Raw genomic sequence first — 27,910 nt, forward strand, 5'->3', positions numbered from 1 at the left:
AGGTGGCTCTGTATGGTTTATGATAATCAGTCACTCATAAGTGATAAAGCCTGTTTATAGCGAAAATGTAACTAATTTGGCGACAGTAACATTAGCGTTTTTTCACCATCAGTTGATTCTTCATATCCATATGAGTCAAACCGCTGAGATAATTTGTTTATAATTGGTACACAGTTCTTGACGCCATATGAAAAAGGTCTATGGGAATTCAGAATGGGGGAAGAAAAAAGCGAACCAGGTAGGATGTGTAAGTTATGTCACACTTCACTATTCTATTACCATCTGGGGAGACGGATGGAAGACCACCTTTAAACCAACAAAGTGCAAGTTCATGACACTCAAGAAAGAGGACTCCATCCCTGCTGGACTTACGCTTCGATGGGCACCATCTGTCCACCACAAATGAGCTTGACATCCTGGGTGTCACAATAGACCTGTCTTGGTCGAAACACCTGACCAAAATCTCCATCCGGGCTGGTCAGAAGCTGGCAGCACTGAGGAGAGTAACCAGTAAACTCACCACAGAGAGCCGAGCAACTGTCTACAAGCTACAGGTCCGCAGTGTCATGGAGTACGCCTCACTCAGCTGAATGAGTGCTCCCCCTACACATCTTGGTCTACTTGACAATATTCAGAGGAAGGCCCTCAAAATAATTGGAGTTGACCTGGACACTGCCAGTACAACACTCTCCATCGACGGCCTTAGCCACAGAAGACAGGTTGCTACCGCTACGGTCCTGTACAAAATGCACACCCCCCACTGCCCAAGGGACCTCCAGGATATGCTCCCTCCCCCATACGTCAGATGGCGAACCACCTGCCTATGCACAGCCATGCCAGAACATGCTCTCAGCCCCCCAGGCTCCAATACACACACACTGGACAGATCTTTTCTCCACACTGCTGTCCGGGTGTGGAACAGCCTACCAGAGCATGTGGTCGACTCCATCACAGACAATGGCCTTCAAGCCTTTAAACGCAGAGTTCATAGACATCTCCTGACCACCCCTCACACTGACTGTTGAGCTGCAGTGAACCGTATGATTGGCCAATGGATGGTGTATACATTATCTTATATGGCTATTGTTCACAATTGCATCTAATAAAAATAATAATAATAATGGACTGCTTGCTTATTTGCTGTTTTTACCTTGTTTTACTGTTTTTTGACTTGTTGTAAACCTGTAGCACTTTGAGATTCGCAATAATGTAAAGCGTGTTATAAATAACATTTATTATTATTATTGTTATATTGGCCTGTGTGATCTGGTCTAGGCGGAAAGAAGACTGTAAAGACTGATGACTACAACAAAATACTACAACAAATAATGTGAATGAATTATCTTATTCTCGCTAGTCACGATATGAATTACAATAACAGATCCACACGATTGTTATACCAAAATAAACGTTTATACAATTTAAAAAAATTCAGAGGTGCACAGCAAACCTGTAGTCCGCCTGATGACTACAAAATGACGTATGTTATTTCTGCTCCACACGGCATCAGAAACACGAAAATAATATTGATCTCAGGCTACACTGTAACAAAAATGTTTGAGCCAGTCTACAAAACTAATGCTGTCGCTCCACCCTAAAGGAGGGACTGCAGCAAATGGTCCCAGTGCTGTGTCGTCATGAGTGATTCGTTCATAAGAACGAAAAATCACAAGAGAGAATCATGAACAATTCGTTAATTTCCTTAAAATGTTACGTTCATGCTTTCGTTCACCCCTCCCATCCACCCCCAGAGTCCCCGTACACAGGACGGCAGACTGAGCCACTGTCAACCCCTGTATAAAACGGCTTTAATAATCGATTGAGTGATTATGTAACGTTGCTGCATCTATTCAGAATCGTGCACGGCCGAATTGCGATGCATCTCTGAATCGATTATTGTTGACACTCCACTAGTGCTCATCCTCTGACAAGGCAAGACAAACAGCGCACTGCCCTGCAAACGGATTGTAATTTGTATCACAAATTATATTGGCCTCATACATTTTCCCCCGTTGTGAAGTAACGCAGAGCAACGCATATTTGGAGACACAGGGGAAGAGAGCGCACCGTTCAATTCGCTGTTGTGCTGTAGAGCCTATATGCAGTGGTGGAAAAGTACTCAAATGAATTAAAAAAGTATCAATCCTGAAAAATACTCTATTAATAGCAGACACATCGTGAGCTTCTAGATCGGCTATTTTCAAATGGCCGAAATGTATATAGGGCTTAATGTATGTTTAACAGATGGGTCGTTTCATTGTTGAATTAATTAAATAGCCGATATAATGCTGTCTGCCACGTTGGTAGTGAAGTAGCTCTACTCTCATAGAGATAGGTTACTTAGTAAAGACTGCCCAAGGGGTGGTGTAAATATTTAGTTGTTACTTAGAGATAGGTAAGAACAAATTTGTGTGGTGCAACACCTGACATTTTAGTAATGCGTAAGTCTTGACTTAGAAGCCATTTACGTTACAACTAGGCTACGTTATAACTTAGTAACAGCTGGTGCAACCCCGCCCTGGTCTCTAAAGAAATGCACGAGGCTTAGCTTGAAGCTAAACACGGTGGATCTACAAGCTCACAAGACGTTGCACGGTCGACGAGCCACAAGCTTGTAGATCAGCTATTTTTGTATGCCTCTCGTCTCCTCCAAGGCTAAAGGAACGGGGCTAAAGCGCTAGCATGCTAACGATTTAGCCACGTTCCTTCAGGAGGAAAAACAACAACAAACGTAGGCTAAAAGTAACAATTATGTAACGTCACTGCATCGATGCAGAACGGCACGCGGCTGCTTCGCAATGCAAGCAAATTGTCTTAATCTACTCCATCAGTGTTTACTATGCAGTGTGTGCGCTTGACACAGCACCCAGTACAGTGGTGTCACTTCAGAAAAAGCTAAGGTATGGCAACATGACTGGTGTCTTGCATGCGCGCCCTCGCGCGTGTGCAAGACACCAGTCAGATTGCCATACCTTAGCAACGGGGCACGATTACAGTACATTTTATTATTTCCCCCTGTAGCCAAGGGTATGGCAGCTGCCAAAGCTTGCCATACCCAATTGACGCCTCTGACTCAGTACACACTGCAGCCAGGCAAATGCCTCAGCGTTTGTCAATCTGTGGGTCGAGACCCCAGAGAGGTCCCAAAATGATTTTGGGTGGTCCCCAAATGATTAACTTAATGTGCAACATTGTTTTCTCACTCAACTAAACAAAACAAGTGTATTGAGGGTTTATATTGTACATGTCTAAAGTGACAGCGTAAGGACTTTTTTTAACCTCTGAAATGACAAATTAAATTGACTTGGGCTATTTACAATTTATTTTAGTATAGCCCAATAGTATTTACTGCATTTTTGTGGGTAAAACACTTTTGTATATGCTTTATAAATAAAGCACTTTGAAACTTTTATTTTTTAATTTTTTAATCACGTTAAAATCTATAAGATTGTAAAACCGTGTAAAACCGTGTACCGGGGTTTTTTGGGGGGCATAAACCTTGGTTTTAAAAAAATGGAAACCGTACAACCCTAATCTGTAATATAAACATTTGAACGTTAGGAAATAGTCTCTGAAGAGTGGGTAATAAGATAATAACTAGAAAACAAAACCGCTTAGAAATGTTAAAATATTTCAGCGTTTCACTGTGTATCTTGGCAGTGAAGCCTTCGTGCCAAGGAACTACCGGTAATTTGGAAGAGATGCTTCCAAATGCTTATGCCCGGGAAATTCTCGTAGAATAGACGGTAGCACAGTAGCACATAACATTTTGTATCTTATTTTTCTCCTCCTAGACTTCCTGCGCCTGCCCGTTTGTAAAGAGTTTTCCCCCGAACAGCAGGAGAAGAGTCTGGTGCCAGAGGAACATGAGCTACTTCAAAAGCCAAGTGAAGATGATGATGAAAACAGAGAGAGGGTGCCTCTAGCCAGCACATCAACTGAACACAAGAAAGCACAAGCCGGTTTAGAGGACTGTGGAGATTCACAACCAAATAGTGATGACCAGCTCCTCTTTTCACACTGTTCTGAAACTGACAGTGCTGTAGACAGTGATGATTGGGAGGAGACCGGGGAAGAACAGTCGGACAACTCACAAAATGTCAGGACTCATACAGGGGTTAAACCCTTTTATTGTACAATTTGTGGAAAAGTGTTTCACAATAGTGCAGATCTGAACATACACATGAAAATACATGAAAAAAGTGATAAACCCTTTACTTGTACAGTTTGTAACAAAGGGTGGTATTATAAAGGATATCTGACAAAACACATGAAGGTTCATACATGCATTAAACCCTTTAGTTGTAAAGTTTGTGGCAAAATCCTTAGTCAATGTGGACTGAAGATGCACATGAAGTCACATACAATGGTCAAACCCTTTAGTTGTACAGTTTGTGGGAAAATATTTCACAATAGTTCAGAGGGGAGGATACACATGGCGACACATTCATGTGAGAAACCCTTTACATGTGCGGTTTGTGGTAAAGGGTGGCATCACAAGAGATATCTGACAACACACATGAGGGTTCACACAGTCAATAAACCCTTTAGTTGTACAGTTTGTAGCAAAAGATTCAAGAAAAACATAGAGCTGAAGAATCATCTCAGGATTCATACTAGGGAGAGATACACAAGTACTCATTCAAGACCTCATGAAGGCCAAAAACACTGTAGCAATGGTTTGCAAACAAATGATCATGATCATTCATATGCACTGGCGTTTCCTTGTTGAAAAGTCTCTTTATTTGACAACCAATGTTTTTTATTGCAACCGTCAGGTTACTATGAAAGCTGTGTGTCTGTCACGTCACACTTTTGCCCCTACTCTTATCTATTCCACCGTTGGCCCTATCGATGCCAAACTTTGCACACACACTCCTTGGATTACAAATCACGACCTCCGCCCCTGCATGGCCCTCTTCTAGCTTCACCATCAGGCCAACTTTTGCAAAATGTGTTTTTGGACACTGCTCCTACAGATATGGGCCTAAAATCACGCAAAGCGGTACACAGTATCACTAAAGTCATGACATCAACATGGATTTGTCCCATTTCCCATATTCCCTCCTGATTGGCTACGATTGCCTTCTAAAGTTTGTGTATGTGATGTGACGGTCGCTTATCTCCCGATTAGGGAGTTTTACTGGTTTTATTGAAATGTTTTACATAGCAAAAGGAAATCTGTAAGCATCAGAACAACCTGCATGTACACAAGTACAACAATATAAATCTTCTAAAACTTTGACCTATAGGTTACATTAATGCATTTAAAGGGGAAATTCAGACCAAAACATATCCCCCTAAATGTGTTTTTTTTCATACATGTTCCTACTTGGTTTGGTGGATTTCTTTCATTGTTACTCCTTATCCGAGTTTTGACGACGCCTCCTCACAGCTAAAATGGGGCTGGTGATATTCTCCCAAAATCGCTTATTTTGGTATATTTATAGTTCCATGAGATGAACCGATGTGTTGTTATTCCACCACATATTGACCCGGAAGAGAAACGGGCTATAAACACTGTTCCACTGTTTCCATAGCGAGATTCTCGGGTATCGCGAGACTTCCGGCTACTACGCTTAAAGGACAACTTTGTTTTTTTACAACAAGGGTTCATATTTTAGATTGTAATTGGAGAAAAGAAAAAGTGAGTGTAAAAATGTTTTCATTTGCTTCGTTCTATTTTATCGCGTTTACCGTGCTAAAATGTGGGGCATGCGTACAAGTGGCTAAATATGTCTTTTTAGACACAATAAGCCAGCAGTTTCTTTATTGCTATTTACAGTAACACTTCTAGCCCCCATAAGTCACATCCAACCATGAAAGGTTGCGTCATATCTTGGGAATGGGCTTATTCTGTGTAAAATGACATATTTAGCCACTTGTATGCATGCCCCCAACCACTGAAATAAGAATCTCTAAAACAATAGAAAGAAGTAAATGAAATAATTTAAACACATCTTTTATATTCTTTAATTACAATCTAAAATATGAACCCTTGTAAAAAACTATGTTGTGGCATGTTTTGGTCTGAATTTCCCCTTTAAAGGTGGCAGACCTTTCTTATTTAAAGGTTGTTATGTTTTATTTTGTTTTTGTTTGCATTTCTGTGTTGAATAGTTATTTATGCTGATATTGATAACATTTTATCCAGTCAGGAGACAGAACTCATCCAGGATAAGCAAGTGAAATTGGAAATGATTTAAATGAAAAAAAGAACAAATTAAATCATTGATCTTTGTGGGGTTTCCCCGATTGGATAAAATGTGTGTCCAGAGCTATAAAGAGTTGACTGGGAGACCCCTGTTATGGAACAAACAAAATAATAATTGTTACCCATCTGTGTTAAATATGTAAAATGTATTTATATGTTTTAAATGAAATATATTTAACTAATATTTCACAAGTTGGTCAAATTTAAGTAAGAAATTGAACGATAGGTGGAAGAATTATTTGAAATTAAATTTGTACTAGGGTTGGAGTTACTTAGTCACACTAAAAATAGATCTACAAGAACACTGCACTGCAATGTCAGCTTGTAGATTGGATATGTTGAGTGCATAACTAAGTATGAGATCTTGTACATATACTCGTATAAGCCTTAAGATCATTAATGTTGAATATTAGTTAACGTTTTATGTTTTTATTAAGTAAAGAAATGTCAGTTATGCCTTCTATAAACTTTTTGGTTACCACCGCGCTCTGACTCGACTGGTGCGGTATCCCTTTAGATTAACATGTAGGAGGAGGAGGATGGATCGCACACAGTGGCAAGAGTTGTCTTTTCTTTATTATTGCATTTGCAGATGAGAAACAAACGTTTCGGCTGTAAGCCTTCTTCAGTGTATCTTTAGAAGTTATGCCTTCTACCCTCTATTTATTATATATACTGTGTATGTACACATTGTGTATATATACACGCACAGTATATAGTCGAAGGCATAACTGACATTTGTTAGTGGTACGGGGGGGGGGGGGGGGGGGGGATGGTTGAGGACGACTGAACTTTTAACAAAAATAATTATTTATTTTTTACTAAAAATATCACACCAGAGCCATGGATTTGAGAATTCTCAAGTTTCCTTCTTTGTCAATTTTAGATTGGCATAGTTGTATAATGTCACATTTAATTTCGATGTGGGTTTTTCAAATTGTGCCATACCATGTTCTTTACCATTTTTTACCTTGAAATGTGAAATTCAGTCTTCACCTCTTTTGACCTCCTTTTTGTAGCCATGCCACAAATAGAATCTCAGCAAAATGGACCTGGGCAAAACTTAAATTGTGTTTGTCTGTTTCAAATGTTTTTTGTATAGTCTAGTAGGAAAGGGGGGTCCATGCATAGGGTGCATTTTCTTCGCAACCTGTTTTTTCATAAACCATAAAACGGTATATTCTGCTAGGTAACCGGCTGAAATATCGTCCCAGGGGGTTAATTTTTAATGATTTCTTGCACCTACCCATTCACTTGCTATACAGGAAAATAAAAATCCTCTTTAAGTAGCATTTGAGGGAGGGGGGGGGGGGGGGTAAGAGCTCCATCCCTAGTTACCTGGCAGAATCTTAAAGGAATAAGAAAAGACAGGTGGCGAAAAAAATCCACCCTATGCACGTGGACCCCCCTTTCCTACTAGACTATTACATTAATCATACAATAGTGTGGCACAAGCTTGTGGACTGGCTACTTTAGGAACATTTTAAACTTAAGTTAACATGAATTAACTGAAGTGGTTAAGTAATGTATCCATTCATTGGAAAAGTTTCTTTTTTCCCCCTTTTTCCTGAAAATTAACGGTTTTGGACAATTTACACCCGATGACACCAATATATAGGGATTAGAGTGATCAACGGGCCTGAAAATTAAGGCCCCGAGGCCCTACCCGGCCCGACTAGTTAGCCTACATTTTAGGCCCTAACCAGCCCGAAAATGTCAGGTATGGTCGGGTTTGGAAAGAATTTGAGAACTCTCTCGCAGAGTAATTGTAATACAAAAATAAAGAATATATTTTCTATTTTCATTGAGCCTGTGGCCCTACCCGGCCCGACTAATTAGCACACATTTTAGGCCCTACCCTACCCTAAATGTCAGGTCGGGTTCGGCCTGAATTTGAGAACTGTAATAGGGATATTCACAGTTTGGCAAAAATGGCACTTAATTAACTTGTGATTAATGTATTTATGAATTCATTTAATTGTGAATTCATTTAATTGTGGACCATATGGTCCAGTTAATGCTGCACCTTGTTCTGCCATGTTTTATTCTGCACTGTTGCTTATTAAACAACCTTGAAATGTTGACTGTGATTGGCTTGTCCTTAACCACAAAGACCTATATGCCTTCACTACACAACCAAATTGTACACCTTGCTGTGAATATTGTATTGCTTATTATGAGGCATAAAGTTGTAAGTATTATGGTTTTATTTATTGAGCAACATTGTCCTATAATAGGATATATCAAGGGTACTTATGAATTTGCATGTTTAATTGAGTCTGGATAATTTGAAGATTTGTCTTGATATTTTAAGGTGATGTAATATTTCTCTTAAAGATGAGTTGAAATGTTGGTATCTGCAGTTGTGATGGGGCCAATGTTGATTACTTCCTGCAAAACAAAACAAAAAATAATGCATGTGTAACATGGCGGCATTTATTGAAAAGTTGCCAACAACGCCACCTAGGGAATTACACCCTAGGAAATAGTTTTTAGTAATCTAATTTAAATAAACCACCTGAGACATGAATGACTCTCCACAAGGTTCGTTGTACTTATAATAATAAAGGCAGATACGTGAATCAATACAAATAATATCAGTTTTATTCACTATGGGCTTACAGACAATACTTTAATAATAATAATAATAAGACATTCAAGTAGCAAGACATTGGTTCACATGGGTTGGAGTCAGAATACCTCTAGGGTTCGGCACTGAGGCGTACCAGGGAGACGGGGAACTGGCTAGCCAGCCCAGGGTGGTGGCACCCCAAACCACAGCAAAACAATAAAACCAAATCTAAAAACACACAAAGGGGATACCACCACACCTGGAGCGGGCGTCGTCTGGTCCCAACCTGAGGCCTCAGCACCAGAACTAGAACAGAGAACACGACTTTAGTGAGAACCATGTTGCAATACATTGTTGTTGTTGTTGTTGTTACTATACATTTGATTAAAATATTAAAGTCATTGGTATTAGAAGACTGGGGTTCCACACTTCATTGTTGGATATGAGGCTGTTCAGTGGTGAAGCTATTCTGAGGAAAAGGCAAAACAGCAGCAGTACAGTAGTCGTCGTCTTCATTTCACCAAGCCCTGGGAATACAAGCGCCAGCTATTAGCCAACTAATACTTGCTTTAACTCAATGACTACACAAAGACAGACAAATAACATACTAATAAATAAATCATGGATCTCTAAATCCATAGTGAAAATAAGAAGAGACGAGACCAAAGGACTGATCTTAGATTGCTGTATTGAGGAGAGACAGACAGGGAAGACAAAACAGTGAGCATACCATAGGGCAGCGTTCTAAATCTCTCCCCACCACTAGCTGGCAGGTCGAGAATTCTCTCTCCCAAAATGGAAGTTACATTCAGTATATAAAGACATACAGTTATGACAGTAAGATCTTCGTGGGACTCATTGATTCGTTCCCATATCATAACAAGGAAGTAGTAGGAACTCATTGATTCGTTCCCATATCATAACAAGGAAATAACAGGAAGAAAGTGCCACGTAGTGCTTGTAATATTCCACCACTAGTGACTTATATCATAGTATCACAGTATATCAAAACATGATTATATCATGGCAACAAAGTTACTATGACCTGTAATCTTTAGCCTGACCCTGTAAGTTCAGTTCATATATATAACCTTATGGTCATATGAGCTTCATACACAAACACAGAATTATGTATCATAATTCTTATCTTATCACATACCATGCAGCCATGAGCCAAACGCACCGCCTTGCAGTCATATGCGCCCACGGACCTTCTGTGTGGCAAAGTTACACCCACAGCTGTTGGCAACTCCAGACCAAAGTAGGCCTACTACTCTCAATAAAGAGACAGTAGCACACCGGGGCTAAAACATAAAACCACCAGTCAAATGAATGACTTCACATGACTACTATGAACTGCATTACTTGCTAAACAATGAATAGGGAGACATACCTGTGCTGATGCACGTGAAACAAGCACAACGACATTGTCAGGAACTGCACACACCTTTGACAGTGTGGCTAGAGCTGAAGCCCCACAGGCCAGCTCTGCAGACATTCAGGACCCAAATCAGAGAAGCTAACAGGGGCAGAGCATGTGCTGCTTAAGTACTGCAGGTAATCAGCCTGCTGATTAGTGGGAGGAGACTGAACCATGAGCAGGGTGGGAGTCAACGCCCACCCTGCTACACATGCTTATATCAGCAGCAGTGGTGTAAAGTATCTAAGTAGTAAGTACATTTACTTAAATGTACTTATATACTTAAGTACTTGTACTTAACTACAAGTTTGAGGAATTTGTACTTTACTTGAGTATTACCAATAATTCCAATATGTTTACTTCAACTCCACTACATCTTGGATCCAAATATTGTACTTTTCCTCTTCATCACAATGGGGAATATGTCAGCCAGGTCATGGAAATTAAATACTGTTTGTCTATTTATTTTTTTACTTTACTATATAGAACATTACTTTACTATCAATTAAACGTTTCATCAATTACATTATTACTTATTAGTTTATATTATCCTTTGCTAATTGGTTACATAATATAGCTAATTTAACATTCGGCATCTGGCATCAGTTGGCAGAGTTTTGTCAGGATGTCCCTTGCAGCCCTGAGTTGTTTATGGATGTCTTGAGAGGTTGTCGTCATGAGGACAGTCATGAGGACATCGAGTGGTGTGCCCTGAGACTCCAAATGATGCCACTGTGTGGGAGACTTGCACCTTGATCCTGTCCTGGTCCAGAATCAGATCTCTGCCATCTGTGATCTGAGATTTCAGATAAAAGGTCTTCTATAAGGAGGTTAGAGGCAGTTTGGGGTAAAAATGGGGAACCACACCATTTTACATAAATACAGGGTGCGGAATCAGAAAAACATAGCCTAGTTCCAGACCCTGAATCGCTAGCCACACCCCTTTAATTTTTTTGTTTGGCGATTCAAACGAAATGTTAATTCAGGCTGAGTGTCAGGCTAAGAAAAACACGGTTCCCAAGCAAAAAAATACGAAAAATCATTCTAATTTGCATAACAAAATGGCTGCCGGAATTGTCTGTATGTAGGCCTATGTGCCGCAAAGCTTGGCCAATGGTAAGATGGTACGCTTGATGAAATAAAATCATAAAATGTAACAGCCTACAGCCATATTTTGGTGTGACCAATTGGGTGTTTTCTTCCATTGTGCAGATGGTGGTTTACAGTGAAAAGGTCAGTGTGTATACGCTGGTGACTTCAGGTTCCCTAACCGACTAAAACCCTTGTCACACCCTTTACAGATGAAAGGTTTTTCTCCAGTGTGTATAAGCTGGTGACTTCAGGTCACCTAATCAACTGAAACTCTTGTCACACGCTTTACAGTGAAAAGGCTTTTCTCCACTGTGTTTACGCTGGTGATGCTTCAGGTCACCTAATCAACTGAAACTCTTGCCACAGTCTTTACAGTGAAAAGGTTTTTCTCCAATGTGTTTACGCTGGTGACTCTTCAGGTCACCTTCAACTGAAACTCTTGCCACACTCTTTACAGTGAAAAGGTTTTTCTCCAATGTGTTTACGCTGGTGACTCTTCAGGTCACCTTCAACTGAAACTCTTGTCACAATGTTTACAGTGAAAAGCTTTTTCCCCAGTGTGGATCTGCTGGTGACTCTTCAGGTCACCTAACCGACTAAAACTCTTGTCACACTCTTTAGAGATGAAATATTTTTCTCCAGTGTGTATACGCTGGTGACTCTGTTATAAAATACAGATAACCACATAGACGGGTTTCTGGTCCACGTTACACTGATAAAACTAGATGCGTGCGCAGGGTCCGTACCAAAATTAGCCAATGAAACCAGCGCTCTCCAAAACAACAGGTTACATGATAGTCAGCTGTGCATTTAGTCTCAATGTTTGTAAACAAGAAACCCGTCTATGCCTCACGTGGCTTATTGCTTTTCTAAAACGGTTACAATATGTCAACATAAAAAATCATAGACTTTACCAATTAAAAGTAACTGTTCAATTTCACTAATTCCATACAAGGTCTTCAAGAAAGTAGTTCCCAGCTTTTTTGCCAGCAACACAGGTGCAAATAATTGGTGCACTGTGGAACACTGTGGAAAGAAATAACGCACCTGGGGTTTGATATAAACTGATTGAAGGTGTGGATTATAGTCTCATATACCACAGCAATTAAAGGGAAACCAGCCAAGTATTTATAAGAATGCAACATTCTAACTATAATAAATGTGTTTTTTTATTCACATTTGAAAACTTGAACTTTTATTATTATCTGTTGCCTGTCTTTAAATCATTTGACTGTGTTCTATTTACAATGCATATACTCATACTGAGTGTACATGCAATGGATATGCTTGCTTTTGTTACTTTGCAGTAGAACATTCATGGTTACCTCTTGCTTAATCTTACACCTATGCCTAGTGACGTGCACAGACAGACAGTAACACGTTGTCACATTATACAAAGAAAACATTGTATTTGCAACATTGTATTAGACATAAATGTCTAACAAAAGTTAGTTTAATTGACTAATATTTATGTGCTGACTAGCAGGTGCAGCACCATTTTAATAGGTAGTTGACTTGCCCTGCACATCCACGGTTACAGTATGACACATAGAAGGAAAATAGCACCACGGAGGAGGAGTCTGTCTTCTTTCTTTTAAGGTAGTGTGATGATATTCTTTGGTTAAAACAAAATGTTTCTTTTAGTTAAAGCTCAAGATTCTGATAATCATTTCTAGTGTTCAGTAAGAGAGGTGACTCTCCATCTCTATACACAAAAAATACATTTCCAGGTGGGCTGCTAATCATGCTAATGTCATCCAATCAGAAGTTGAGTACCCATTTAACGCTTCAATTTTATCACGCTGGGCAAGACTTGCACAGGTGCTCGAATTTGGCAGAAGTGCTACATTTTCATCCCCCAGCGAAACAATCCAAATTGAATGTAAGCCTTCACTTGCTCTTAATAGGTTTAACTTTGTCAGAATCCATGTTTTGTTAGATATTGTTTATTGCCAACGCAACCAAAGGAGCAGGAGAAGAACAGATTTTTCCACAGCGGGGAATTTGTTTGCAGGAACACCGTACTGGAAAAAAAAGTCAACTTCAGAGAAATTCACACAACGGAAGTCCCACCTTTCTAGGCACTACCTGCCTTATATAAGGCTCTCTTCGCAGACGAGTAAGCCTGGCTTAGTTTTATAAAAAAGTTATAGCGTTCCAGTTTTAAGACACTAGTAGAGACTGTACTATTAGTGGAGGCCTGGAGGGCAGCGATTCAGGAGTCCCGAGTTGGTGTTGGCTAGACCTTGCAACGTACTGCACCAGTTCCAATTATCTGCTAATTTCTTTGTATTTTAAGTCCAGTTTTGCTTGTTTATACTGTATGAGTGATCTCTCCTGATTGGATAAAATTGGTATCCCAACCTGAAAATGTATTTTCTAAAGAGCTGGAAAGACAGGGTGAATCCTGTTACTTAATAAAGCAACTCTGCTTATCCTTTATTATTTCCTCCTCCTCCTTATATGGAGCGGTTAAATATATATATATATATATATATATATATATATATATATATATCCACGAGTTTCCTACGCCCCATAGTGCATTGCGCAAACGTCTGCACCGAGGTTCTGCCGCCGATTTACAAGCTCACAACGGGTTGCATCTGCGACGCGACATGAGCTTGTATGTCTGCTGTTAAACCCGGAAGTTTGGTCCTGATAGTCTCCAGTAAACTCCCGCGGAAACTTGTGGATATATATATATATATATATATATATACCGTAATTGCTGGACTATAAGCCGCACTATAAGCCGCACCTGAATATAAGCCGCACCAGCTAAATTTAGAACAAAAAACAAATGTTTACATATATAAGCCACACCTGACTATAAGCCACAGTTGTCCTTCCTGCTTCCTGCTAGAGCACCCCTGGTGGCCGTTAGCTGTAAGAATCTATGTATAAATCCTTGTTAAAGGATTAAAACGAACTAAGTTGCCGTTACATGTAAAACATCTCTATACAAGCCGCACCGTTGTATAAGCCGCAGGGTTCAAAACATGGGAAAAAAGCTGCGGCTTATAGTCCGGCAATTACGGAATATATAAACTTGCCACAAAAAGTTCGGAAATCTAACTTTGGTCGATTATATCTCCCCTTTAATAAACCCAAATGGTATTGTGTTTTATATCATTTTCATTGCTGATTTGTCACCTTTACGAGGTACAGCTTGTAAGCATCGGGCATTCGAGGCATGAGCTACACAGCCAAACGTGTGGGTTGCGCTGACCCAAAATTTGCCAACATTCGGTCAATTATTTATTAAAACGAGAGTAAATGCCAGCAGAACAGTATATTGCAAGCCATTTTGGCAAAATTCTGGTCGGCGCTACCCACACGTTTGGCTGTGTAGCTCATGCCTCGAATGCCCGATGCTTAAAAGCTGTACCTCGTTGTAAAGGTGACAAATCAACGATAAAAATGATATAAAACACAATACCATTTGGGTTTATTAAAGGGGAGATATAATCGACCAAAGTTAGATTTCCGAACTTTTTGTGGCAAGTTTAGATATATATATATATATATATATATAGATAGAGAGAGAGAGAGAGAGAGAGAGAGAGAGAGAGAGAGAGAGAGAGAGAGAGAGAGAGAGAGAGAGAGAGAGAGAGAGAGAGAGAGAGAGAGAGAGGACCCACCAGGTATCCTATAAAACAAACATATTCCCCGGAAAGAGCTGACAATATCACATGTTTATTCACAGAATTGGGATGCAAGGGTTAATGTTAAGATTAAAATAAAATAAAATTCACACAAAATGAGCAAAACACTTCAAATATATCTACTTTAACTTATTTGACAGCATTCAGGTTGACCATCAGCCAGATTCAACAAGTAATTCATATGCCCCAACATAAAATGTAAGTTAAATCAACATGGGTCTAATTAGTCCCCCCAGGAATCTGCAGAGAATGTCTTGATTCCGCTGAGAACAATCCTGATTCTGTGGAGAACAATTCTTGATTCCACAGCTTGATAGTTCATATTCTGCAGAAATTAAAAAACAATCTAAAATTACCAGTTATGAAGCAATATTATATTTGTATCTAATAATCCAGTAAAATCCTTCACGAAATAGCTACAATTAATTGTAAGTAAGGATTGTTATTTCGCTGACGGCAGAGAAATCCACGGACAGCCGAGAATTCCTGGGGGGACTAATACATTTCCCCTATGTAAACTAACTGGGGCTTTTAATCTGGAGAAAGCTGCTCTCGGAGTAGTATATCACATATCCAAATTAAAGAAATCAAATCTCTTTTTTTAACACCTTTCGTCTTTTAATTTTTTCACGTCCACGTCCAGTTTTTTTTTCTCCCCGAAAATGCCTGTAGCTCAACTCCGGTGTTTCCATTGCATTTTTGGACGAGATGCACTGTATTCAACGGCTCATAATTAGAGGACCGAAAGTAGAAATGATTCGCTTTTTTCCCTGTGGAAGCAAAGATAACCTCCGTCTTTACCAACGACCGACGGTGTCGATCGTACTAGAGATAAATATTCTCTGACTACTTTAAAAAGGTAAGAAAAACTGAAAATTGCAATTCATTATTGTAATTCCTCTGGCAATGCTTGAGTTAAGTTAAGTAGGCCCGTCACAATTATTACATAGTCACAGTCAAAAACATTAACGTCCAAAGCCTTGGTGCTAGCCACTGTGACATGTCAGACAAACTTTCAAAGAGGAAACATTGCATATGAATGATCATACGTTTCAGAATAAATATTGTTACATGGTTCTTGAGTCACATTGTTACAGGGTTCTTGAGTCACATTGTTACAAGGTTCTTGACCTGTATGACTCAAAGTCATGGGTTTCTCATACCCTGCATGACTCCTAATGTGCTTCTTTAGTACTATATTACTCATGAATCTTTTGCTACAAACTATACAACTAAAGGGTTTCTCTCCTGTATGCGTTCTTATGTGTATCTGCAGATGGCCTCTTGTAAGAAAACCTTTATTACAAATTGTACAACTAAAGGGTCTCACCCCTGTATGTATGTACATGTGCCTGCTCAGACCTGAATTCTGATTAAAGCTTTTGTCACAGACTGCACAAGTAAAGGGTTTCTCCAAAGTATGAATTCGGGTATGCATCACCAGATGCCCACGTTGAACAAAGCTTTTGCCACAAACTTCACACATAAAGGGCCGCGCCTTTGAGTGTGTTCTCATGTGGTTTGCCAGATTCACTCTTTGAGTAAAGGTTTTATTGCAAACTGTACAAACACAGGGTTTCTCTGGTCTCTCTCTTGCGTGAATTTTCATGTGCATCTTCCGATATCTATCTTTATCAAAACCATCGCCACAAACTTCACATCTAAAAGGTTTATCGTCGGTGAGTATACTCTTATCGCCTGTATGTTTACTCATGTGGATCTTGAGGACTGAATTGTTATGAAATGCTTTCCCACAAACTCTACAACCAAAAGGTTTAAACCCTGTGTTGTTTCTCAGGGACCGTCTTTGTCCATCTATTGAGTTCAAAGCTGACTGTTCTTCCCTGGTCTCCCCCCCGTCATCACTACCAACACTGTCAGTGTCGGAGCAGTATGAGAACAGGAGCTGGCCATCACTACTTGGTTGTGAAGCTCCATAGTCCTCTACAACAGCCTGTGTTTTCTTGTGTTCAGTTGAGGTGCTGCTGGCTAGAGGCACTGTCGCTCTGTTTTCATCATCTTCACTTGGCCTTTGAAGTAGGTCCTGTACCTCCGGGACAAGATGGAGGCTCCTCTCCTGCTGCTCAGGGCAACCCTCTTTACAGTCAGGGGGGCGCAGGACATCTACGAGGAGAAAAGTATGGTACAAACTGTTAAAAAGGTAGGAAAACAAAAACATAATAGCATTCCTTTATTTTCTATACAGTAGGGCTGTCTTCTAAAAATCGACGAGTCGTTTTAAGCCCCGGGAATCGACACCAATTGTTTGAGTCGAAAATATATTATATATAAATATATTATTTTTGTATCACCAGTTGATACTGCGGTGCGCTGGACTGGTGTCATGTACTTGTGCAGCAGCGACGATGTTATCGGTGTGCAGATAACATATGCGCACCAATAACACTGAAAACACTGTGTATTCAATTCATCTTAATGTATTGTTGTATTATGTTGACGTGTTTTAAAGCAACACTTGATTTTGTTTTCTTTTTTTTTTACATACAGTACCAGTAAGACTCCCTAATCGGGAGATAAGCGACCGTCAGGTGACATGTATACACAAAGAGGGCTGTAAGTGGCATTGGTTCCTGAGTGTAGGGGGACGTGTAGACATAGTGTGTACCGATTTGTGTGATTTTAGGGCAAAATCTGTAGGAGCAGTGTCCAAAAATGTGTTTTGCAAGAATCGGCCTCATGGTGGCGCTAGAAGAGGGGCATGTGAGAAATGAGGGGTGGGGTCTCCGCGTTGCCTTGGCGGACGAGGCTCTCCCGGACGCTCCTAGCCCGAGTTACGGCATTTTATGTGAGCTGCAGTGGAGGGGGTCCTCCACTGGGGGCGCCACCACTTTTGCATCCGTTCTGGAGCACCAGGAGTCGGTGGTCCCCGGGAATTCCCCGTGAGCAGCCCCGTTGGGGTGGTCATTTGGTCATTTTTGCACATTTGGTATTTTTTTACATCTGGGGGTCGGGTCCCTGGAGCTCCGGGGGTCCTTGGAGGTTGTAGTTTGGCAGGCAAGGAACGTGTGTGCAAAATTTGGCATGGATCGGGGCAACGGTTGCGGAGATATGAGCAGGGCAAGAGTGTGACGTGTGAGGTGTGACAGACAGACGGAGGGACGGAGTTACTTACACTTTGTGGTGGTTTTGATAGTAAGTGCGACCTGACGGTCGCAATAAAACGATTCGTCAACGAGTCGCATTAACCCCCGCGACTCGACTCGACTCTAAAAATCCTGAGTCGAAGACAGCCCTACTACTAGTATACAGTTGTAGAAACTGTATAGATGCGGCCGACCCGGCCGAAATATTACATGTATTTGGCATATTAATGTTTATTGTTGATTTTCCAATTAATATAATAATATTGATAGCCCCTGAAGGGATATTAGTCTTCAAAAGTCTGTTCACAAACAACAACATAACCATATAGCACCAAACTACATATCACCAATGAAGACAATACATGAGGTCCCCACAGTACACAGGGGCAGTTTGTTTAATGTTGCAATGACTGAGGGGACAAAACTCCTGCTAAAATTAACCTTTTCCCACTTCAAGGTTCTGTATCTTCTCCCAGATAGCATGAGGTTGAAGATACAGAGGCTGATCAGTGTCATTTGCAGACATGCAAACAGCCCTGAGGTGAAAATGGTGACGACAACATTTCCTGGAGGGGTACAGTGATGCTACTAGCCCTGCATCCTGAGTCCCTGATGCATTATTATTTATAAAGGACGCAATAACTAAGCATCACTGCATCCCCAGGATGCATACAACTCTATCCTTCCTGCTATCAGTCATTTCAATGCACCAGCTGAGCTGCGCGTGGTGGAGTCTCCACAGCTGTGCGTTCTGGCATTATTGATGAGAGGATTGAGATAGACTTGTAAATCCATGGTTCTGTCCTTTATTAACTACATACAAGTAGCCATTTGCCAATATTTGTTTAAATTAAAGTCCTTTTTTATGTTTTCACTGTTGATACATAATGCATGTGTCGTTGCAGAACCCATAAAATAATTCTGGGACCCATTTGAATGACCAACTGTGGGTCCAGGGACCCATTAAATTGAAAACCTAGCAACATCACTGAGGGTAGCAACATTTTTGACCTTTTTTGGGTCGGGTGAATTTGCACGATTCTAACTCGGTTAAACAGTGACATACACATATAATACATGCAGCAAAATTGAACTTGTTGCCTACCACCGATTGTTCTAGATATAATGAAGAAGATTGTATCTACAATAAAAAATATAATATAGCCCACAGATTAGGTCTGTCCTCTAAAAATCGACGCGTCGTTTTAAGCCCCCGGAATCGACGCCAATTGTTTGAGTCGAGCCGTCAAAAATATATAATTTCTTTATCACACCAGTTACTGTGGTGCGGTATGAGAGCGCTGGACTGTGACTGTCATGTAATTCTTATTGAGTCCATACTTCCTACTACTTGTAAACTAGACTTAAAAATAAAATCAGTTCACGTGACTTGAAAGTTGCCTTGATCATATGACAGGGAGCTCTTATTTTGAAGTTAACCGCTTGGAGAGGAAATGCGTCGACGAGTTGTTATTCTACTTGAGAGCTGGCCAAAGAAGCAGCAGAGCCAGCGCGATGCGCTTTCACTTGCGATGCGCTTTCACTTTCACTGCCGTGGGTGTGTGGTGGTCTCTGACTCAGGCTGAGGAATGAATAGCGACGGGCGAACTGTTTTCTTTTTATTATCTCGCACCAGATCTGCAACATAGCTCTTTTGATACAGCAGCGCTGTGCTCTGAGAAAATACAACTTGTGGAAATAATACACGACATGCTGTCAAAGAGATGCATTATTCTCTCCTCCGTTGTTCTACTCTGCTCCACAATTCACAATTACGCACGGCAAATTACGCACGGCTGGACGCAATCTTGTCGTCATTAATGTCCAGTGTCCACCGCTATAATGTCTCAATATGCACGGTATTTCATGGATCTAATTCACTTTAAAGGCTTAAAACATATTGCTGTTTTATTGTATTACGTTGACGTGGTTTAAAAGCTTAAAGCACCACTTTTTTTTTTTTTTTTTTTTTTTTTACATAAACGATTCGTCGACGCGTCGGATTAACCCCCGTGACTCGAATCGACTTGATAAATCCTGCGTCGAGGACAGCCCTACTACAGATATAGTTATAGGAATATCCTAATATTTAGGGACTTGTCTTTAATAGACAGGCATATCATCACAGCTGATAAGGGCACTGCTCAGTGTTAATCTCAGAGTTAAATTATTATATTACTGAGGTTACTGAGTGAACAGGACACAAGGGGAGACACAATGTGTTGCTTCGTGCCACGCTGTGAGCTTATAGATCGGCTATTTTCACTACTTCTTAAATAAGCCTATTTGTTTTCTAATTTATGGAATTTTTTAGATCATTTGTATTTTATTTATTAATGAAATTAGAAAAATCTTTTTCATTTTTTTAAATCATGAAATGTTTAGCTTTTGTGGGAGGGAATGTTTTTTGAAAATGTTTTGAAATAATAAAAAATGAATTAAACCAAAAATTAAGGGACCCATAAAAATGTGTCCACTAACCACTAATGGGTCCAGAGCCAGTGTTTGGGAAACAGTGTTGTAAATCACAGATGATTTATTTAGTGGATTCTCCTGGCTGACTTTTCTCAGCCTCATTCTGTAGGCAGAAGGAACGGCATTCTATAGCGTTAGCATGTAGCTAAGCTAATGCACCATTGTTGAGGAAAATCAACAAACATATAGGCCAGGGGTAGGCAACCTTAGGCACGGGTGCCAACATTGGCACTGGGGAGGGTGATCACCGGCACACTGGCAGAAGTGTGAGAGAGAGGATTAATTAAATGAAGTTAGCTCATGTATATCAAATTGCATCTTGCACAAAATTCTACATTCATTAAAACTCTGAGCTAGGGATGGCCAAATGGAGATTTTCTCTTAACCGATAACCGAAAGGCCTTATCAGTTAATTAACCGTTAACCGTTAAGGAAATGTGTTCAAAAATGCGCTATTTTAGCGATTTAAAAAAGGAAAATACACCCGTTTTTCCCCATAATAAAGTGCCATATTTACACATTACAAACAATAAAACTAGGAGAAACAAGAATACAAATGTTTTCTAAAAGAAATGTGTTTTTGCAAAGAAACAGTGGGATTGAAATGATCAGTCTGTAATGTGATGCGCTTTCGCCAGGCACGTGCGCACATACAGCAAAGGGGGCTGGAGCCCTTAACTTTTATCAACAGAATTGTCCACCAAAAGGCCCTTCAGCCCATGCCTCTCTAGCATTCTGTGCACTCCCTGGATATCGCCTAACAAAACAGCCGCAGCGAGATGCTCGCATGTAGAGCAATAACTTTCAATCGTATGACTTTTGGAGTGGTTGAATCGGCTAAACGTGATGTCCATTTCATTCATTTTTTCTCTCTCGCCCGTGTTTTGTGTGTGCTGATGCAGCGATCATTGAATTTGCGACTCTGAGCTCAGCTTTGTTATTTTCGCATATCCTACTGTAACCAAGACGACTTTAGCGTTCCTCACGTCATCAACATGTAACATTAGAAAGTTGTGTTTTAAGCTCTTCTTAAACGGGATTCAATGTGACGACGGGGGTCTGTTTTGTAAAATCCAATCGACGACACCACGATGGAGCATTTGTTGAACAAGTCAGCGTGTGCGACTCCAAATCAAGCAGCGTCGCAGACTCGCAGTTGCGTGAATGCATGGATGTTACGCAGACATTGGTGTCCCAGAAATGTGTGACCACAGCGCGTATAGTTGCATGGTTGATGACTTGATGTTGCGTAGATATTGGTGTACGGGGCTTTTGGTGTGACACATGGGTTGATTTCCTTTTTCTTTTCTTTTTTATCGGTCAAAATTGACCGTTAGTGCTTACCGGTAACCAATTTCTTATCGGTTTAACGGTAACGGTTAACCGTTGGCCATCCCTACTCTGAGCTCTGACTGGGGAGGGAGTTGGGGAGACAGGTGGATTATTGCTCTGGGTCTAATTAAGCAATATTACACGAGAGGGTGTGCATTAACGCGGTTATCCTCCACGACAGCCTTTTCGCAGGAACGAGCCGACAGGCGAGTTCCGTAGGAAGGGCTGGAGTGCAGGACCGTGTTAATGCAGACCCTCGAGTGTAATATTGCGATTATACAACTGTTGCCCTTAAAAAAACACATCAACTTTATTTCATTGTAATTAAGATATTCGATAGAAATTTGTAATTTTTTAATGCCACATTTAGCTACTGTGTCCCTGAACGTCACATGAAAACCGCTATTTGTCATTAAAACATTTTTAAACGTGGTCAATTAAATGAAGTTAGCTAATTTAGCAAATTACATCTTGCACAAAATTATTACATCTTGCACAAAATTCTACATTCATTAAAACTAGTAATGTCCTGCCAATCAAAATATTTGTCATTAAAATGTATGTTGATGGCGCAACATAATTTATGTTATGGCACACTGACACTTTATAAATAGAAATGTGGCACTGGTTGCTGACCCCTGATATATAGGCTATAATCGATTATGTCACGTCACGGCATCGATGCAGAATAGCACATGACAAGTCCACAGTCCACATGAAGAAAGTAGTGCGCGCACATCCGTGGCCCAGGTGCTAGAAAAGCAGAATCATCAAGAATGACATATAGAGTCTGCACACTGGTTACGCTCCTTAAGTTTATTGCTGGTCAACGTTTCGATCTTTATCCACAACACTATGACAACTTTGCCAGGTTTACTTTGTTTACGGTGTGCTTCGACTGCTATGCTATGAGCTCTTTGCTCTTTGCTACTCCTCTCACTGCTGCTCAACGCAGCCTTTCTGACCGACGCGACTGTTTGACTATGGGGATGTGATTTTGTTAAACAGACTCCATCCATCCATCCATCCATCTTCAACCGCTTATCCGGAACTTCCTCCACTCCCTCAGGGAGTATACCGAGGCGTTCCCAAGCCAGTTTGGAGATATAATCCCTCCATCTGGTATTTGGTCTACCACGGGTCAGACTCCGGGAGGTGAAAGTCTTATGTTATCATGTCCAATGGAATGGAACAATGAATGAGAGACAGGTGTTTTGGTAGCCATAAATCATAACTCCAGTAGAGGTCGCTAATATTCGGACGTTACGTCTCTACAGGAGTTATAAAGGGGAGTCAGAACGCTCTTGCTGGTTGAGCCCCAAGGTCCATTTTAGGCTCAAAACATGTACAAATCAATAAAGTGCTCAACGCATCGTCAAAACAGTTTTCTATCTACAAACAGGCACCCTCATCGGCATGTGTTAGTCCATGTGTTTCAAATACATTAATGTTTACTCAAACTTCTCTGTCTTGCATTTCCTCGTCCGAATGCTTCTGCCTACAAAGGTCGGAATACTTCCGCCAACAAAACGTCATGTCCTAGTATGAGCGAATAGCGAAGGGGATCACCGTCACGGGATATGTTCGGCCATTTTCACCCTGTAAGGAAAGCGATGAGATTCTGAGACAGTTTGAGTAAACATTAGTTTATTTGAAACATATGGACTAACACGTGCCGACGAGGGTGCCCGTCAGTAGATAGAAAGGGAAAGTCCCGATCTGGCGAAGCCCGAACTGGCGAACAGGGGAAATGTCCCCTACCATAGCGATCTGGCGAAAAAACAGTCATCGTTTTATTGTCTTAAACATGGCTCTGTTTTAAGGCATTTTTCGTAGTTATTGAGTGCTTGCGCATTGGTCTCGCCTGTTGCCCGTGGCGTTATTGTAAATGACGCCGCAGCTCCAGGCGGAGCCGCTCGGTTGTCCACGACACTGCAAGCGGCGCGAAGGCCAGCGGACCTTGGTCCTGCTCTTCGCCCCCGAGCGCCGCAGGCGCGAGTGGCCGCGAAGAGCGGGCCAGGGCCGCGCGGCAGGCGGAGCGCCGCGCGAGTTACGAAGCCGTGGTGAATGCAATCGTTATATTTATGCCCAGGCCGTAAGGCCTGGGCAAGCGCACGATAAACGCCCTGTCCAGAAGGATTAAACGAAAAAGACGAAAAATATGCAGAAGGTTTTTTTTTTCCCTTTTTTTTTCGCCAGATCGCTACAGTAGGGGACATTTCCCCTGTTCGCCAGTTCGGGCTTCGCCAAAAAGGTACGTGCCCGATAGAAAACTGTTTCGACGATGCGGTGAGCACTTTATTTATTTGTACATGTTTTGAGCCTAAAATGGACTTTGGGGCTCAACCAGCAAGCGCGTTCTGACTCCCCTTTATAACTCCTGTAGAGACGTAACATTCGAATATTAGCGACCTCTACTGGAGTTATGATTTATGGCTAGGTGTTTTGGTACACCCTGGTATGCACTGGAGTCTGTGGGAGCTAGAGCAGCGAGGTGAGACGAGTCACCCAAAATGTGTGAAATGACCTGTGATGTCATCCCGTACTTTTTATTTCTGTTTTATCTATTAGCTTGGCCAATGACCAATGGTCATTAAGGTCCACAGAATGAGAGGCCTGCTCTGCCGAAAACATTGCGTGTGTGTGTGTGTGTGTGTGTGTGTGTGTGTGTGTGTGTGTGTGTGTGTGTGTGTGTGCTCAACAGCACCCTCTCTGGTGACTGAGTGGTAGCCTGACTGCAAGCGTCAGACTATCACACACTTTGTTTTGGGAAGAGAGTCTGAGATTTCGGGCAGACATTCCACTTCTGGGGGGGCGGGCAGGGGGTGATGTTAAGTTGACTTGCTCTTAATTGCTCCCTCTGAACTTCAAAGGGCTTGTGAGCTGCTGTAATTGATCGAGCCATACAAGTGTCAATAGCTCGTTAGTCACTGAAAGCATCAAAGACTACAATCGGTTTGATGTCTGTAATAAGAGTGGAGGGGGGAATGTGTTTGAATACACACAGACTCGCCTGATTGGCTGAATGGTTTTGAACCAGGCCACCGCCCACCACGTGCCCCAAGCCTACAGCCCTGATTGGCTCACCCTCTCTGAGGGCTGGTGGAAAAAGCTTATTTAGTGTGAAGGGCCAGACTACACAACACCACCACTACCAACAGGGGGTGGTGTTGTGCAGTCTGGTTTATTAACCAGGCTAACTGAGTGGTACTCAGGCTACATACACACATACATACACGGATACATACACGGCACTGGGGCCTGATCAATGGAGCAAAGGGGAGCAATGGCTCCCCCAGATCTGCCCCCCCCACAGCAATATTGAGTGCCGGATCAAACAACGTGAAGCGATTTTGCGTACTGCTGCCGGTAACTCCATTTAATTATTTATTTAGCGTCAGACCCTTGCTCTGGCATCACTTACTGCACGTTAACACGTACGTCCTGTAAGTAGACCTAAAAATAAAAGTAGTGTGTTGACTAATCATTACAAGTGTCTCTTATTTTGAAATCCGATTTTAGAGGAAGTCAGTAACCCAGCTGCCATCAGTGCCATGACATTTCCGTTATGCTGTTCGGAACTCTAGTGTAACTAAGTAAACACGGACCCACGTCCCACGTGGATTAAAAACAATATATTAGCCACAGTTCATATTTACGATAGGCTATTTAAACCATGCTGTAACTTAAACAAGAACACACTTTGGAAATACGGCACGTTGAACTCTCTGAATCTCCGCAGCAGCATACAGTGAGTAGATCATCTCATCTGTCTGTCTCTCTCATGCTGGTTTACGTCGCGTCACAAGGCTTTCACATAACGTTGTGGGAGCAGGGCTTGTAGCTCCAATAAAACGCTTGCTGTGCAGTTATCAGGTGCAAATGAGATCGGCCATCGCCGGCATCTTTTCTCTTTACTAGGCTATTATTTATTTTGTCTTGCACTTGCATGAGCGACTACGAGATGTGCAGCATATCTTGATACATGAACATCTGCCATCATAGTTCTCCATCTATTCACCATTGCTTTTAAAAATGGCACTGTTGAATAGGATAACTATTTAATGTGCAGCACTGAAAGGCTTCGCTTGCATTGTAGACCTAGTGTTCTATTTATTTGGTCATGTCAGAGCCCTGGTCATGTTTATAGGCCTATTAAAAAAAAGGTGCGCACCAAGCAACATAATCCAGGTCCTCCCCTGAAGCCCCAAAGACACCCGAAAATGACTTAACAAAGGAAACCTGTTTTAGTAGACTTTATACCCAAAAATACCCAATTTTTTGCGGTGGCGCCAAATGTCTCCTAGCTTTGTGCTCCACCTAGTGGGGACAGAGTTAGGCGCCACAACGCCCCATGCTAGCCATAAATTATAACTTCCAGGAGAGGGCGCTAATATTCGGACATTATGTCTTTCCTGGAGTTATAAGGCAGAGTCATATGGCTCTCGCTGGTTGAGCCCCAACGTCCACACTAGGCTCAAAACATGTACAAATCAATAAGTTGCTCACCGCGTCGTCGAAACAGCTTTATATCTACCGGCGAGCCCACTCGTTGGCATGTGTTAGTCCATATATTTCTAATAAATTAATGTTTACTCAAACTTCTCCGAGTCTCATCGCTTTCATTGTTTTTGAACTGCTTGGGTAAAAATGGCCGAACATATCACGTGACGTTGATCGCTCATACTAGGACATGACGTTTTTGTATGCGGAAGTATTCCAACGTTCTGTAGTTCTGAACAAGCCCCCAGAACGGCTTGTAAACATTGAAGCGGCCGCCCTACTGGCCAAAGCTGGAATTTCAGGCGGGGTGAAACATACATGCACGAGCATAAGAGCGCGGCGCTGGGGTCTACAATAGGATTCAATGGACATCGACGTCGTTCGTGACGTCATTACGTCTCGACGTCAAACATTTTGGAACCAAATCTGGTTCCAATTTCCCCCAGAATGCACCTGGATTAGCTACATGCTAGCATGTAGCCATTGCTTCAAAACGCCACTGAGCACTTGCATTGAAATGATAGTGGGGGCAGGGCCGGTCCGCTCTCTATTTTATATATACTCTATGGTTCTGAAGCGTTCGAGGAAACATGAGTCTCCGAGAAGTTTGAGTAAACATTAATTTATTAGAAACATATGGACTAACACATGCCAACGAGTGGGCTCGCCGGTAGATATAAAGCTGTTTTGACGACGCGGTGAGCAACTTATTGATTTGTACATGTTTTGAGCCTAGTGTGGACATTGGGGCTCAACCAGCGAGAGCCATATGACTCTGCCTTATAACTCCAGGAGAGACATAACGTCCGAATATTAGCGCCTCTCCTGGAAGTTATAATTTATGGCTACGGTCATGCTATGGAGCAGTCTACCACCGCTCAAAAAACTGCTTTAAGTAGCACTTGAGGGGTTAAACTAGGGTTTTTTCATGATTCTTTCTGAATTCATTGAAAGCATTTGTTTTGCACGAAAAATGTAAGGAAGAGAACGAATCGTTCATGAATGTTATTGTGATTCCATTCGTGAATCACTCATCAACGACACAACACTACAGCCCATCTGAAACAATGTTGTCTGGTATAGAACCTTCAACCATACTGAAAATAATTTCTAAAACTACAAAACGGAGAGCACTTTGTTGACCACCCCTAAGTAGCGTCTGCATGTGTGCGACGCGTGGCACGGTGGCACTGCTATCTTTGGCTATTGATTAAAGGTATCAACGGCAGCGCGAACTCACCACATTGAGACGCAGTGTCAATGCGTCGTTGCTTCTTCAGGCGGTTGTATTTGGACCATAGAGCCTCGTTTTCCTTCTTGACTGTTAACATCTCTGCTTGGAGCTCTTCCACCATGTTCTCATAAAGGCGCTTGGCCTCTGACAACGCAGTTCTCAACGTGTCGTCCAGAACGGCGGTGTAGCGCGACTCAAACTCGCCTTCAGACGACATACTTACTAGTAATATTGTGTATTCGTTTTAAATGATCAATTAGGGTGTACAGAGATGACCTGTATTAACGGTTTAACGC

General features: G+C 41.5%; 1 protein-coding gene across 1 annotated transcript; it reads right to left on the reverse strand.

Annotated features, from left to right (window-relative positions):
• Positions 1–368: 368 nt before the first annotated feature.
• LOC308306774 (uncharacterized protein) lies at positions 369–27,910 on the reverse strand (the record flags this gene model as incomplete). Its single annotated transcript, XM_080751817.1, has 4 exons — positions 27,621–27,910; positions 16,748–17,090; positions 9,038–9,092; positions 369–494 (listed from the first exon to the last, which is right to left on the reverse strand). The coding sequence occupies exons 1-4, from the start codon at positions 27,829–27,831 to the stop codon at positions 369–371; spliced, it is 735 nt and encodes a 244-aa protein (XP_080607943.1). The 5' UTR covers positions 27,832–27,910.

Source organism: Nannobrachium achirus (assembly GCF_963921795.1).
Source record: "Nannobrachium achirus genome assembly, chromosome: 21".
NCBI lineage: Eukaryota > Metazoa > Chordata > Actinopteri > Myctophiformes > Myctophidae > Nannobrachium > Nannobrachium achirus.